This window comes from Rhipicephalus microplus, chromosome 3, assembly GCF_043290135.1.
Source record: "Rhipicephalus microplus isolate Deutch F79 chromosome 3, USDA_Rmic, whole genome shotgun sequence".
In the NCBI taxonomy this organism is placed as follows: domain Eukaryota; kingdom Metazoa; phylum Arthropoda; class Arachnida; order Ixodida; family Ixodidae; genus Rhipicephalus; species Rhipicephalus microplus.
Window position 1 is genome coordinate 18,804,293 of NC_134702.1, and position 13,183 is coordinate 18,817,475.

General features: G+C 42.7%; 1 protein-coding gene across 2 annotated transcripts; it reads right to left on the reverse strand.

The window, feature by feature from the left end:
* Window positions 1-2,407: 2,407 nt before the first annotated feature.
* On the reverse strand, window positions 2,408-13,035 carry LOC119181151 (solute carrier family 35 member E2A). Of its 2 annotated transcripts, none has more exons than XM_037432346.2 (7): window positions 12,898-13,035; window positions 10,214-10,537; window positions 8,075-8,198; window positions 6,706-6,954; window positions 5,946-5,999; window positions 4,149-4,352; window positions 2,408-3,095 (listed from the first exon to the last, which is right to left on the reverse strand). In XM_037432346.2, exons 2-7 carry the CDS (start codon window positions 10,524-10,526, stop codon window positions 2,891-2,893), a joined length of 1,149 nt encoding a protein of 382 aa, XP_037288243.1. In that variant the 5' UTR covers window positions 10,527-10,537; window positions 12,898-13,035; the 3' UTR covers window positions 2,408-2,890. The 2 variants fall into 2 exon arrangements, with proteins under 2 accessions (XP_037288243.1, XP_037288236.1); XM_037432339.2 differs by lacking the exon at window positions 12,898-13,035 and adding an exon at window positions 12,568-12,879.
* Between the last annotated feature and the right edge of the window lie 148 nt (window positions 13,036-13,183).

Consider the following 13,183-nt stretch of genomic DNA (forward strand, 5'->3'; position numbering starts at 1 on the left):
AACAAACCTTTTAAACCATAGCTATGCTCTTGGGTAATGTCCCTCCACGTACAATTTCTCGTAAAGCTGAAGGTGTGCAGATAACTGCGTGCAAATATTTGTGAAATCAGTCTGGCACAATTATCAGGGCAAGGCTTCGGCAAACGTTTTGTTTTGGGAACGAAACGCGTATCTTCTGTTGAAAAAAATTGTCAAGTAAGCTTTAAATTGATTACTTTTACATAATTTATATATTGTGAATTGCTTCAGTGGAACACCATGGCAAACACTCAAAAATTTTGTTTCTTTTCCTGCTGTACGATATCTTTTAGTTTAGCCAATTACATGTCTGTGAAAGCTCAATGGAAAACACAGCCCCGGGCCCAACATAGTGAAGGTATACTTGAAAGGTCTTGTAGCTATGAGAAATGGGCTCTCAGTTTTTACAACACTGCACTTAAAGGGGCCCTGCAACAGTTTTCTAAGTCATCATCAAATGGCTTCAGCAAGAGAGCTTATTGCTTTGTGAATCTACTGCTGCGAAAAAATTTTGAATCTATCAAATTGGAGTGAAGATATAGGGATTTGTCACATGCTTCAAGCTCTTTTTTTGTCCTTTCGGACTAGAAAGCGCGCGCAGACACATGGGGGCATCCCGTGGCGACCACGGTAACTACGCATCACTCGGTGCTCAAACAAGCCAATGGCCACAAACTTTCGCCATATAGCGCAACAATTTAGGTATATGACATCGTTTGTAGAGAGAAGAAGGAGCGATTGCTGGCATTCTTTGAGAAACGCAAATTCCAGGTGACATGCAGCGCTATAATGGTTGGCTCACGTCTTCTCAGGAGCTGGGACTACTGATCGGCACAGTTTTCTGACCATGCCGAGACATTGTTACAGGGCCCCGTTACATCTTTCTTCGTCAAACTAGTCTCCTTTCAGAGCCCTTCCAGACCCCATTTTATCTGCATGTGGTATCGAAGGTACCTGAAATTACGTCTTCAGCGAGAAAGCAAAATCATATGGAAAGGCAATTGCAAAAAACAACAAGGAGCCATTAATACGACGACTGCAACAGTTGATGACTAGAGCTGGAATCGTTGCTCTCTGCTGTCTAATTGCAGTTAATACTCATCATATTTACAAGCAAGCATCATATTTACAAGTAATTACTGCCCATCACCAGTTGAACCATTTTATAAGAGCCACTGACACACAGACAAAATGGTATAGGAGAAACCATTGTGCTTACATGAAAACAGGGACTTATCTGAAAATGGGGGCGTGATCCTCTGCTTATAAAAGACAAGAACTTCTTCCTAGTGCAGGTCTCTAATAAGGGGGTTCACCTGTACCGACTTTAATGCCATTTGTCGTTAATCAAAGGAATATAGATACGACAATACACCACATTTAATCCCAGAATGCGCCTTCACTACAGCTACAACAAAAACGTATAGTACGTGTGTTACAAGAACACAGTAGTGACAGGACACAGTTGAGATTGCACAACACACATAAAAAAATCGCTACCCTCGTATGACAGTACAAGGAAAGTTTCCTGAAAATAAAGCAGGGACTGCCAGCATACTCCAGTACCGGCCACAGAGCGCATTCGCTAACATCTTCGGGTTTGACTTGTTTCACACAATAACAATATTCCAGGATTCACGATTAGCTACAGCCACTAGTGAACAAATTGATTGCCCCGCCGCGGTGGTCTAGTGGCCAAGGTACTCGGCTGCTGACCCGCAGGTCGCGGGATCAAATCCCGTCTGCGGCGGCTGCATTTCCGATGGAGGCAGAAATGTTGTAGGCCCGTGTGCTCAAATTTGGGTGCATGTTAAAGAACCCCAGGTGGTCAAAATTTCCGGAGCCCTCCACTACGGCATCTCTCATAATCATATGGTGGTTTTGGGACGTTAAACCCCTCATATCAATCAGAAAATCGACTTCACTCGGTAATAAAGGATCCCAGAAAGTTTATGAGCGTGCCTAGATAAACATCACAAAAATATTCGCATATGTGTTATCGCTTATTGAGCACATCCCGATTTCAGAAAGAATTTTTCGGCATTACGAAAGCTAGGCAACTAAGAAATCAAATTTAATATCAGTACATAGATCAGCGACACGGGCAAGCTGTTATGGCCGCCATCCGGCGCTATAGACACACAACATTTAGTTTCTTAAAGCACAGCAAATGCTACTTTGATATTTTTAAATAGGGAATGACTGTACATGCCAAGATTTGTGTTTTCATCAACAATAAAGATTGATTATGTATATGAGGAATACACACAAATATAAACACTGCCACAAATTTCTAAAATATCGCACAGGAATATACCACAGCCTGCACTGCAATACATATTAAATTTATGGGGGGCGCACCAAATGCAGCGCTAGGAGAGCATTTCACTTCGTTTTGGGTTTTTAATGCTTGCTTGTGTTATTTCTCATGGAAGAAGGTGTTCCCAAATTATTCTAGTGATAGCAGTGTGTATACAATCGCAAGATCATGTTCTCAAAGTTCAAAACTTGGCCACAGCTAGGAACAAGTCTCAGATTCTACGCTTGCGTGACCCATAGCTGACACAGCTACTCTTTTTATCTCTACCTTTTAATAAAACAACCATAAACTTTGGCTCTTTCACCTGACGAGGCATATAAAAAAGGCACTATTCTATGCATTTCACAAGCATGATAGCACAACGCCTTGTGTTGGCAATCTTGAAATAAAGTCATTTTTAATCTAGCATCTTTGCAATATACCGTGCAATAAATATGTTAAATATTGTCGCAATGTTTCCACGAACAGCGGCCAATGACTGTGAAAAGATCTGCCTCTAGCATGTTTTCAAGACTGATGAATCAAAGTCTTGTTCCTGAACGCCTGAACCCATCAAACATCATGGTCAGTAACTTTGACGGTACTGAGCGTTACATCGTATTGGTACAGAGTTGCGGCAATGTTGCGTGCGTGGTTGTACAGGAACACGCCAGCTATGACAATGAGCGTCCCTAGACCGCTGAGGAATGTGACTTGGTTGCCGAAGACCAGGACAGAGAGCCAGATCATGAGCGCCCGCTTGACTGTGTTTGCCACGCTGAAAATTGGAAGTCGGAAATGAAGGTTTGTCAAAGAAATAGTTGAAAGGGTATTGTAACAAGACTACACAATACAGAATGGTCTTGCACACATTTTCCTTACATGAGTAATGTGTGTTAAAGGCAATTTTACTTGAACAGTATTTATGGAATCAACTTTCTTTCTTGTGGTGATGGCTATTTATCATAACTGCATCATTTCACTTTACATACAGTTGCTAAAGGCAATGTTGGCTGTAATGTTAGTGTTCAAGTCAAAACTACATCAGCGCAACACAAACTATGGACGCTGGAAGTGAAAGCATGTGCATTACTTAGCCCTAAATTTCCGTACTTCAATTGATGCATACTGTATACTATAACAAAAAATTAAAGTCTTAAAATTGAAAATTTTTTGCACATCAATGCATTATGAAATGTTTTAGCTGCTTTCTCAAATTTATCGGTTGTTAAAGTTCATGGTGCTCTGTCTTGTTCATTTACTTGTCTAATGTCTTCAAATTAATTTAGCTTGTTTTAAGGGAGACACTGCTCTTTGAAAAAAGTTTTTTTTTATTTCTAAACTGAGTTGGATGAAACTTGGCGAGTTTATGTATATATGTGTTCTAATTTCAAATATGCAATTATTTCACTTGTATAAAGTGCAAATTTTCAAAACACAAAATATTTTATGTGCCTTTTTGGGAGCAAGCTTTTTTTTTGTAAACTAAAAGAGCTACAAAGTAAATTAGCATATCATAATAATCTGGATACAGAGCTGATTGCAGTGCAACAAAAATAGGTGTTCTAAATACATTTAAACAAAAGTTATGGTATGTTGAACATTGTGAGTGAGCCAATTTCAAGCTGGGATTTCACTGGCAAATGTTGAACATACCATAACTTTTTACTGATGGGTTTGCTGCAATAAATCTGCTTTTCTGTGGTGCCCTCACGTGCTGCATAACTCGGCAACACAAACCTGCGTCATGCTTCTATACCAATTCAATTGTCTATTGGTTCAGTCGCACAAATTTCATTTTATGGTCCACGTAAACTGAGCAGTGACCAACCTGTGGGTGACAGGTGAGATGTAGCCCAGCAGAATGTACTCCGTGAAACTTTGGCAGTGGAATGACAGTCCCCCCAGCAGCAGCATGCCTGCCATATTCCATGACCAGGTCTCCCACACTTTGCCAAAGTCCACCAGGGCCAACATGGTGGGCACCAGGATGAACACCGAGCTTAGGCTAGTGTAGCACTGAAGCTCCACGGGTCTGAGGGAGCAAAAAAAAAAGGCGAGGAGTGTGCTGAGTGCAATATATCCGATTCATTGGTTGATTGACAAGGAAAAATATCCACAGAGAATTTTTTTCAGGATAATGAGCCAGCGCAACTGGCAAGAGGGGACAGAAGAGAGGGCACTTTTGTCGGTTGCACTGATTTGCACTTTATCATGTCGTACCAACGTGCCCAATCCTCCAGTCTTCTTCAGAAGTTGTCGAAGTGACAAGTGATGCATAAGTGCTCTGTTTAACTGGAGGTAGGGGCTGTCACTGGAACACCAGCGCCTACACAGTGTCTCATGTTCTCGCTAGCAGTCGTCCTTCAGCCACAGAAACAAGTGTGCAGCCCTCCCCATTGGCTTTACATCTTATACTAGACAGGGCTTTTATTCCACTTCCACGAAATTAAACAGTGCCTTCAGAGAGTGCTTTCTTCTTACATTTGTACAACACGACGGGTACAACGCATTCATGAAGGTCGCATATGTTCCTATTTTGCAAGCATGAATGTGTAGTGTATTAGTTATGACACTTGCCTTCAGAGCGTGAGGACCCTGGTTCAAACCAAAGCACTGCAGTGCAAACTTAGTCTCTTATTTATTTATCTATTTATTTATTTGTAGCACCGATCAGACAGACAAATAGACAGCTTCTTCATAGAGACAGCAGAGAAATGCTTGTGCATTTAGTATTAATTGGTCCATTGACTGGCTGATTAGGCAACTGACTATTTAAATGAACTGCCTGGCACAAGTAATGTCATATTTCTTTTCTTTGCCATCTGAATTTAAGACTGATTAATTAATTGATAAGCAAGGAACATGAGTGCTTTATTAATTGGCTTATTTTTAAACTGGCCCCTTGGCTCAATGATCACTTAGTAAGGAAACATTATCACTTTATCGTTTAGCATTTGATTGTTCAACAAACTACAGATAAGTGGGTTTGATGCCTCCAAGACTTTCAATGTAGCTACAGTGACGCCCAACAAGTCTGAGAAACAGAGGGGAAATTCTTGCAGTGAGAGAAAACTAGTAGTCTAGCATATCCTGGTAACAGATCCAACCACAAACCTAATTTGTGACTATTTGCGGCCTGCGCAGAACTACTATGGATACTCAAGGTTTTTTGTAGCATAGATACTTCGTAACATAAAAATACCAAGCTAAAGTTGTGCTGAAGTACATAATGATGCAATAATAAAGTTACATGGTTTGACATATCAAAGCCCTTTTTACCATCACTTACAGTCTATTAGGTATGCAATAATTGGGGGGGGAGGCACTGCTTTATATTAATTTTGGTCTTATGCTGTTGATATGTACCTATAATACAAGTAGACCAAGAACCGAACCGTATTTTTTGCCACAGATCAAGGCAGTGCTACAGCACATGAATGTTCTACTTTACATTGTTAGAGCTTTTCTTCCTAATCTTTACCTCAGAAGCATATATCTTTTTATTCTGACATATTGTTTACTTCCAAAACTTTAAAAGTGTTAAAGCATCTCATGGAATGCTTTCCATTAATAAGACTCAGTGGCACAGACATAGATGGTGACAGATGTTGACAGAATCACTCACAGAAGCTTGACCTTCTCGTCTGTGAGCAGCCGCTTGGAGAAGACGTTCTGAAAGCTGACCCAAATCATACCGTTAAAAAAGATGCACATAGCACTGTGCGCATGTCACGTGTCAAAGCATTAAAAGGCATCTAAACATAAGCTACAGAACAACAGTCGCTATACAGTCAAGAAGGAAAGAATTTCGGCTGGCAATATTCTTCAGTGTGGTACCATGATTACATTTCCATGATTTACATTACAGTGATTTTTCAGTGACATTGGAGTTGCCAATTTCATCTGCTTCAAGGAGCGCTCGTTTGTGTAAATTTTTCTAAAAAAACAAACAATTATATGTTTTAATGAAGTAAGAGACAATGATGCCAAGGCAAGTATAGGGGATGTTATTAGAAGTAAATTGTAATACAAATGTGATGACAGGACTGGTCCACTTTTCTTTCTTCATATTTACATTGCAATTACTTCTAATAATATCCGCTATACTTCTCTTGGCATCAATGTCTGTTAGTTCTCATTAACTGTGTGCCTAACAAAGAAAACGAGCCACATCAAAATTTACAGTACCTTTTTTGCAACTTCTCACTCTTGCAGGACTTCTCACAGAAGGTTTGCAAACATACAACTGAACATTTTTCTTTTTTACAAATTGAATCTATGCTTTGTAAAACAGGATGTGATAGTGATGAAATCTTAATGACACGGAAAAATTCGTATAAATTTAATAGAAAAATACAACAATAAGTAGCCAGCCATGCGCTCACCATTCCGAGAGATTAGTAGAGAGAGACGCAATGAAGCCTGGCAGGTTGAAGCTCAGCTCGTTCGCGCTGCACAGGGCCAGGCCTCCCATGACCGGGAAGAGGCTCATATTGACCAGCCAGGTGGTCATTTCGCCCAGCACTAGCCGCGAGATGACCACCGTGAACACGGGCGCCGAGCTCTTCACCGTTTCTGCAAATGACACTGGCACGTACCATAACGCCACCAGGCCCAAGAACACCGTGCTAAATCTGCAAACGTACACAAGCAGCAGCCAAGGTAAGTGGACTGAATTTGGCGTTCTTTTTTTTAATTGGTGAAAAACAAGACACATTGATTGATTGATTGATTAATTGATTGATCAAATTACTAGCAACAAAATATTACTGCTCCACTGACTGGCTGTCTAATCAATTGACCAGTTTACTGACTGATTAGCACAACAAACACCATTGCTCAAATGTACAGGTCTCAATCGCGTGGGCCACATGTAGCCCACGGACGTTTCGCTAGAGGCCTGCTGCGCACACGACTGTTCTTGCCCTATTTTCTTTTCTTAATAAGTATGTTAATTAACTACATAGACATGACTGTTCCCAAGAATTTTCACGATACACCCCATGCAGTCACCACGTGTCGAAACATACCTGTGGAACGAAGACTATAGCATTTCAAAATTGACGTCCAGACTTTAGTCATTCTGGAGGTCAGAATTGATACTGTTAGTGAATCCTGACATCAAATCTTCTTCACAAATCACCCATGTAAGATATACAATAAAGGCCTTTTTTCAAATGGCAACGTTAGCTGACATTTTGTTCAAACAACTAAACACAACCCCCCCCCCCCCCCCCCAATGCTGTTTGCGCTGTCTTCTTTACTGTGCTAGCCTTTTGGGAGACTAAGTTTTGTAACTGTGGCCCACAAGCTTAGGCGAGTCTGAGACTGCTGCTTTAGGGCAACAGACTAGTCTGTTTCTTGGGATGACGATAGTTAGAACGCGAAAACAAAACGACGCCACAGAGACAAGAAGGACACGAAAGACACGAGCGCTTCGTGTCCTTCTTGTCTCTCTGTCGTCGTTTTGTTTTCGCGCTATAACTATCGTCATGCCATACCAACTAGCCCAAGCTGCCACACTGTTTCTTGGGGTTACAAATACTGCCCCAATTCCAGCTTTGAAATTTTAAAACGAAAAATTATACCGGAATTCCCAAAAAAAAACTTTTCAGCTATCTTTCAATGTGTGAAGAGAAACAATGGCTATTCAAAGGTGGGCTAGATTTCTGACAAGACTTTGTAATGTAACAAACGGTGTTAGTAGAAACCATCTTATGACGAGAACACAATGTAGGCAAGAACAGGGCTTACCGCAACGACCCAACAAGGACGACATTGTGCATCTTGGGAGAGTTCTCGGGGGACAGCTTTCGTCTGGTGGTCAGCTGCATCTGGACGTAGCCACAGGTGAAGCAGCATAGCATCTGCACTGCGCCTGGAAGAGTGACAAGTGTGCACCCGCAAGGAAGTGTTACGGTATGCATTTGAACATAGACAAGACTGCAGCGACGTCACAAATATCGTCCCGTTTTCCCAACAGTTAGTTCCTCTGTCAGGTTTCACTGCGAACTACGCTTTTATCACCACACATCGGCAGGGAGGCGCTGAAGCATGGTACTCAGCAGATCGAGAAAGAGCGAGCTATTGCTCGAAAGATGAGATGCTTGACCAATCACGTCCCTGCTTGCAGAATGCAGCAATTTTCTGTGAACTCAACATTTGTTAGTTTAACCACATTGACAGGTTGTGGAAGGGACTTTTCACAACATACAACATTTAACTTGCCTTTGCATTTTATATTTATTTTTTTACTTGCTTGCTTTATCATGGGTCTCCCTATGTCTTCAGACTATGAGACCCTAGTCAGTAAACCGTCTCCTTCATTTTATGGGTCGCTACTTTAATAGTAAACTTCAAACTTGAACTTCAGTCACATTGAACAAACTTTGAACTCTCATTCTTCTATGTTGATACAAAGTCAGTTGTAGAAGGGCACTGCAAGAAGGGCAATCCACACATAGTGACAGTTGCATTACCAACAAGGTTATCAGGTTAATGAAAGCTAATATGTGACAAATGACAAATGAAGGAAGACTCGTGAAAGAAATCACAAAAACAGAGGAAGGAATGAATGTGTGTTTCAGCACAGAAGGGAGACAAAGCTTTGTGAGTGATGTCAGTAGCTGTACTGCGACAGTGACAGAACTGTCAGCTGCATTTGCTGTTGCAGAAGTTTCGGGCAAGTCAAATTGCAACTACTGGTCACGTAAGAGCCTGTGATGATGTGCACGAGTACAGCGGGACCATATTTAAAAGAAGATGATGACAAAGACGAGACTTTGCACCTGCTGCACGTAGCGCAGGAAAGACTCCACCAATGAGCACGCTCCACAGTGGAGACTCGAGAGGAGCAGGGCAGACGTGGCCAGAAGAAGACAGTGTCCAGGGCGGCGGAGTAGCGGACAGCCACGTACCTGGCTCATGCTCGCTACGCACTCCCACCTGACACCGCGTCGAGCATCAGGCTTCTTGCCGGTGTGTGGCGTCTTCGGCTTCGCAAGGACACACGATCTGAGCCCAAGTGCATCTCTACAACAGAGTTCGAGCTTTAGCTGGCGAATGCTGAAAGGGCGTTCGACCATTGCCCTCCACCGGGTCGGGCATCTACCATTGTGTCTGCTGTCCTTGCCTCTTCAGTGCTCACCTGCAATATGCCCTCGCCACATGGCCTTGTGTCTACAGGGTCTGTGGCTCCCCCCCGCCCCACAAATGGTGAAACTCTCTTCTTGTCTCCCCTTTGCATGCATGTATTATTCTCGCTTTCTTGACTCTTGTACTACCTGTCATGTCCATGTGCTCAGTAAATATCAGTGCCCGTCTCGTTTGTTAGGAAAACGGCCTCATTTCTTTTGATGACCGTTATGTCATTGTGTTCCTTCACAAAAACAAGGCGCATTTAGCTTCGTGACAGAGCCATAACATCTGTCAGGTGCGCTTTTTTTTTTTCTTTGGAAAAGTGTATTGTGCGTCATCTTAGGCCCACAATACACAAATTAACAAAAGACACTGTTATGGATATGGCTAGTCAGCTGTGCTATTTCCGTGTGACATTGGCACAAGTAAAACATGAACAGGAAAAAACAGTAAGTAACACTTGTTCACTGAAATCACAAGGGGATGCTTCTTTGCCTGTTCTTTTTTTTAAGTATTGCATGGCCACAAATACATGCATTAGAACTAGAATGAAGCCACCGTTACACAAAAAAAAGTTATGTTAGAAGTGCATGAATGCAGCCTAGTTTCTTCTTACTTGTCTATGTTACACATACCATCGTGGAGTGTCAAACTTAAAGTTTCTAGCCTATTAAAGACACTGTATGTGTACACTTATAAAATTGACACTGTAGGTGAATCAATTTGACCTGATGCACGAGATTCAGCCTTACATACCCAGAACTACAGGGTCCCCAGATTGGTACGAAAGGATGCACTTGTTGAGCACCAACGTGGTGAAGCTGAAAAAGTACCAGACGACGAGCACGACTAGCGCTCCGCCGCTGTAAAGTCCACCGCGCCTCTCGAGGACTGGCACGCTGGCCAGCTCCACCTCCCGCGACGAAGGTCCGTGGAAGGGCAGCCTACCGGTCATGGCATCTTCCTTGCAACCGAAGCTACCACGATGGTGCCGACTCAGCTGCTCGCCGTACAGGGAGCCCTTCACCACACAGTCACTGTCTGTTCGACTGGCCTGCTCGCCAACCATGTCGTCTGGTTCTGCATGTGGGAGAGAAGTTTCAGAATGCAAAAAGTGACCATCAACATCAGCAGTGTCAATGCAAGTAATGCAAAAATTCATCATAAGATGGTGTCACCATATGACATCACAGACTGCCGAAATTTGTGACATCACTGTGACATTGCTTTGATGTCACATGATGATCACATGATATCTTCGCTTGGTCAAAGGTGGGCCTGTCAAGAAGGCACTGCATGATCATGTGAAGTGCAAAGAGCTTCCAATGCCATTGATTCGTGAGGCAGTGCAGATCCATGCTGGGTGTGAAAATCGCTTGGGTGCGACCAATACAATCGGCCAAGCAGAAGACAGCTTTCACTCGCCAGTTGTCCGAGTCAAATGCAATAAGAGATTGTGTGATTTTAATTATTGTTAACATGTAGCGTCATTGTGCAAAGCATAGGAAAAGGTGGTTCCAGAACAGCTAAGCTGCTACATAGTACATAGAGAAACAAAATTTAAAGTGTAGCACAGATGAAAAATTCATTTTAGCAGATTTTTGAATGGCAGATTACGTAGTTAATTACACAAGACATTCCATGTCACTAAAACCATATGATGACAGCGACGTTTTAGATATGCTAGGAGGGATCCGGAGAATAGCGTTCACTCAGTGCACGTGTCTGATTGATGCGGCAGAAGGCACAAATGACCCATTACATAAATTTGTGGGTGTTTGCCTTGTCAGTTTTTCTTCTCCTGCATCCACATTTCAGCATCTTACTTTCTTTTATGACGAACCTCTACCAAATGGCTCAACGTGTTGTTCTACACATAGACAAACTTTTTTTATGCTCAAGAATAGACACAAGTTAGATGATTCAATATGACCCTCCGTTACTTGCTGCCATCACTCATTGATAGATTGATATGTGGGGTTTAACGTCCCAAAACCACCATATGATTATGAAAGACGCCGTAGTGGAGGGCTCCGGAAATTTTAACCACCTGAGGTACTTTAACGTGCACCCGAATCTGAGCACACGGGCCTACAACATTTCCGCCTCCATCGGAAATGCAGCCGCCGCAGCCGGGATACGAACCCGCGACCTGCGAGTCAGCAGCCGAGTACCTTAGCCACTAGACCACCGCGGCGAGGCGCTGCCATCACTGAAGTGGTTACACTGTTCTGGTGTCAAGTTCTAGGCCACGGTTTGAAGTTTGATTGCATGTCGTAGTTAAAACAACACAAACCGAAACACTAAAATTAGGCAATCTTCCATCAACATTCTTGGTTTTGTGGGGAGACAATCTATTATATATTGTATACTACAGAATGTGAACACAGAAGTTCTCATTCCTGACAAGCACTGCATTTCTGTTCTCACACATATCCTTAATGAAGAGTGTGCGGAAACAAATTTAAGGAATACGAGCTAGGGACACTCTCTAATTAAGGCTAGAAAGATCCCCAAAACAACTTGCAGGCCTGAGTATGTAGGCTAGCTTGAGTATAGACACATTAAAATTTGTTACTAACTGTAGACTGTCGGCATGCTTTTTCTGATGATGGGAACGAATGAATAATCATTCCACATAAAATTTTAAAACAAGTACTAATCTCTTCGTGGATTGGGTTGTTGATGTGCACCTTTTGTCTTAGCTTTAGGTTGCTGCAAGGGCTTACTTCCACGAGTTCAAATTAGTTAATGTATGTCCTATTCAACACATCATCTCGGACGGCGATGTAATCATGGCTCACGGATCTTGCGCTAAACGATGAAGATTTAACAATCACGAAAAAAAAAAGCACGAGTGATTCTACGTTCGATAGCGAGCTACGCCACTATCGGAATAAGTGCAGTACGCACTGTTTACATTTCTCCAGCTAAAGATAGGCTACAGCGAGTCAAAAATGATACAGGTACGTGAAACCACGTCGTTAATGCGTTACTCCGTTAAAACGCGTACACACAAACTTAATCTTGGCAGTATACATACACAAGTTTCCCGAAACTTCCCAGGTTTGACATGAAACGAAAGTATCGACCAAAATCCCATAGCATACCCTGATGACATGTTGCAGCTCCATTCATTCTACGTAGAAAGAAAAGTCAACTAGTGAACTTTCCGCGGAACCTGTCCACGTTTACGCACGCGGAATATGCAACGTATACGTTTCATAAACGCCCCTGTTCCATGGAAGTCGGCACCTGCGCCACTTGTTAAGCGTACAGAGTGGTACGCGCAAATAACTAACAAAAATAGAAAAAGCGCTACTTTATCAACGTCGGGACCGTTTCAAGGCAACACACGTATTCGTGCCGGTGACGTAAATAGCACACCCCCTTGCATGCGAAAATCGCTTCACGATTTCAAGACTACGTCGACTACGTACAGTGCTTGCCCGGCAGCAAGCTCTTATCACGCGCGTTATCGTTCTCGCGAAATAGCATCGTAAAATCGATCGTGACAGAGCAGAGCACGGAGGAGCAGAGCTACCGCCGCCGCTTAGTACGCTCGTCGTAGATACTTGGTGGATACGTCAACGAAACTGCGAAACCGAAAAATAAAAGCCCTCTGCAGGCCGCCATGTTTACTGAGCGTTGTTGCTAACCTCCTAACCGGAACCCACCGCGCGCAACCGAACATGAAACCAAAGTGATTGCGCACTCGTTTTCAGA

Bases quoted from the DNA above. Each gene is read 5' to 3' on its own strand.
- LOC119181151 (XM_037432339.2), bottom strand. From the start codon at position 12,595: ATGAATGGAGCTGCAACATGTCATCAGG. The intron at 10,538-12,567 runs GTATGCTATGGG...TCCCACATGCAG, and splicing joins AGCTGCAACATGTCATCAGG to AACCAGACGACATGGTTGGC. The intron at 8,199-10,213 runs GTATGTAAGGCT...TCACTCTTCCAG, and splicing joins TGGGGACCCTGTAGTTCTGG to GCGCAGTGCAGATGCTATGC.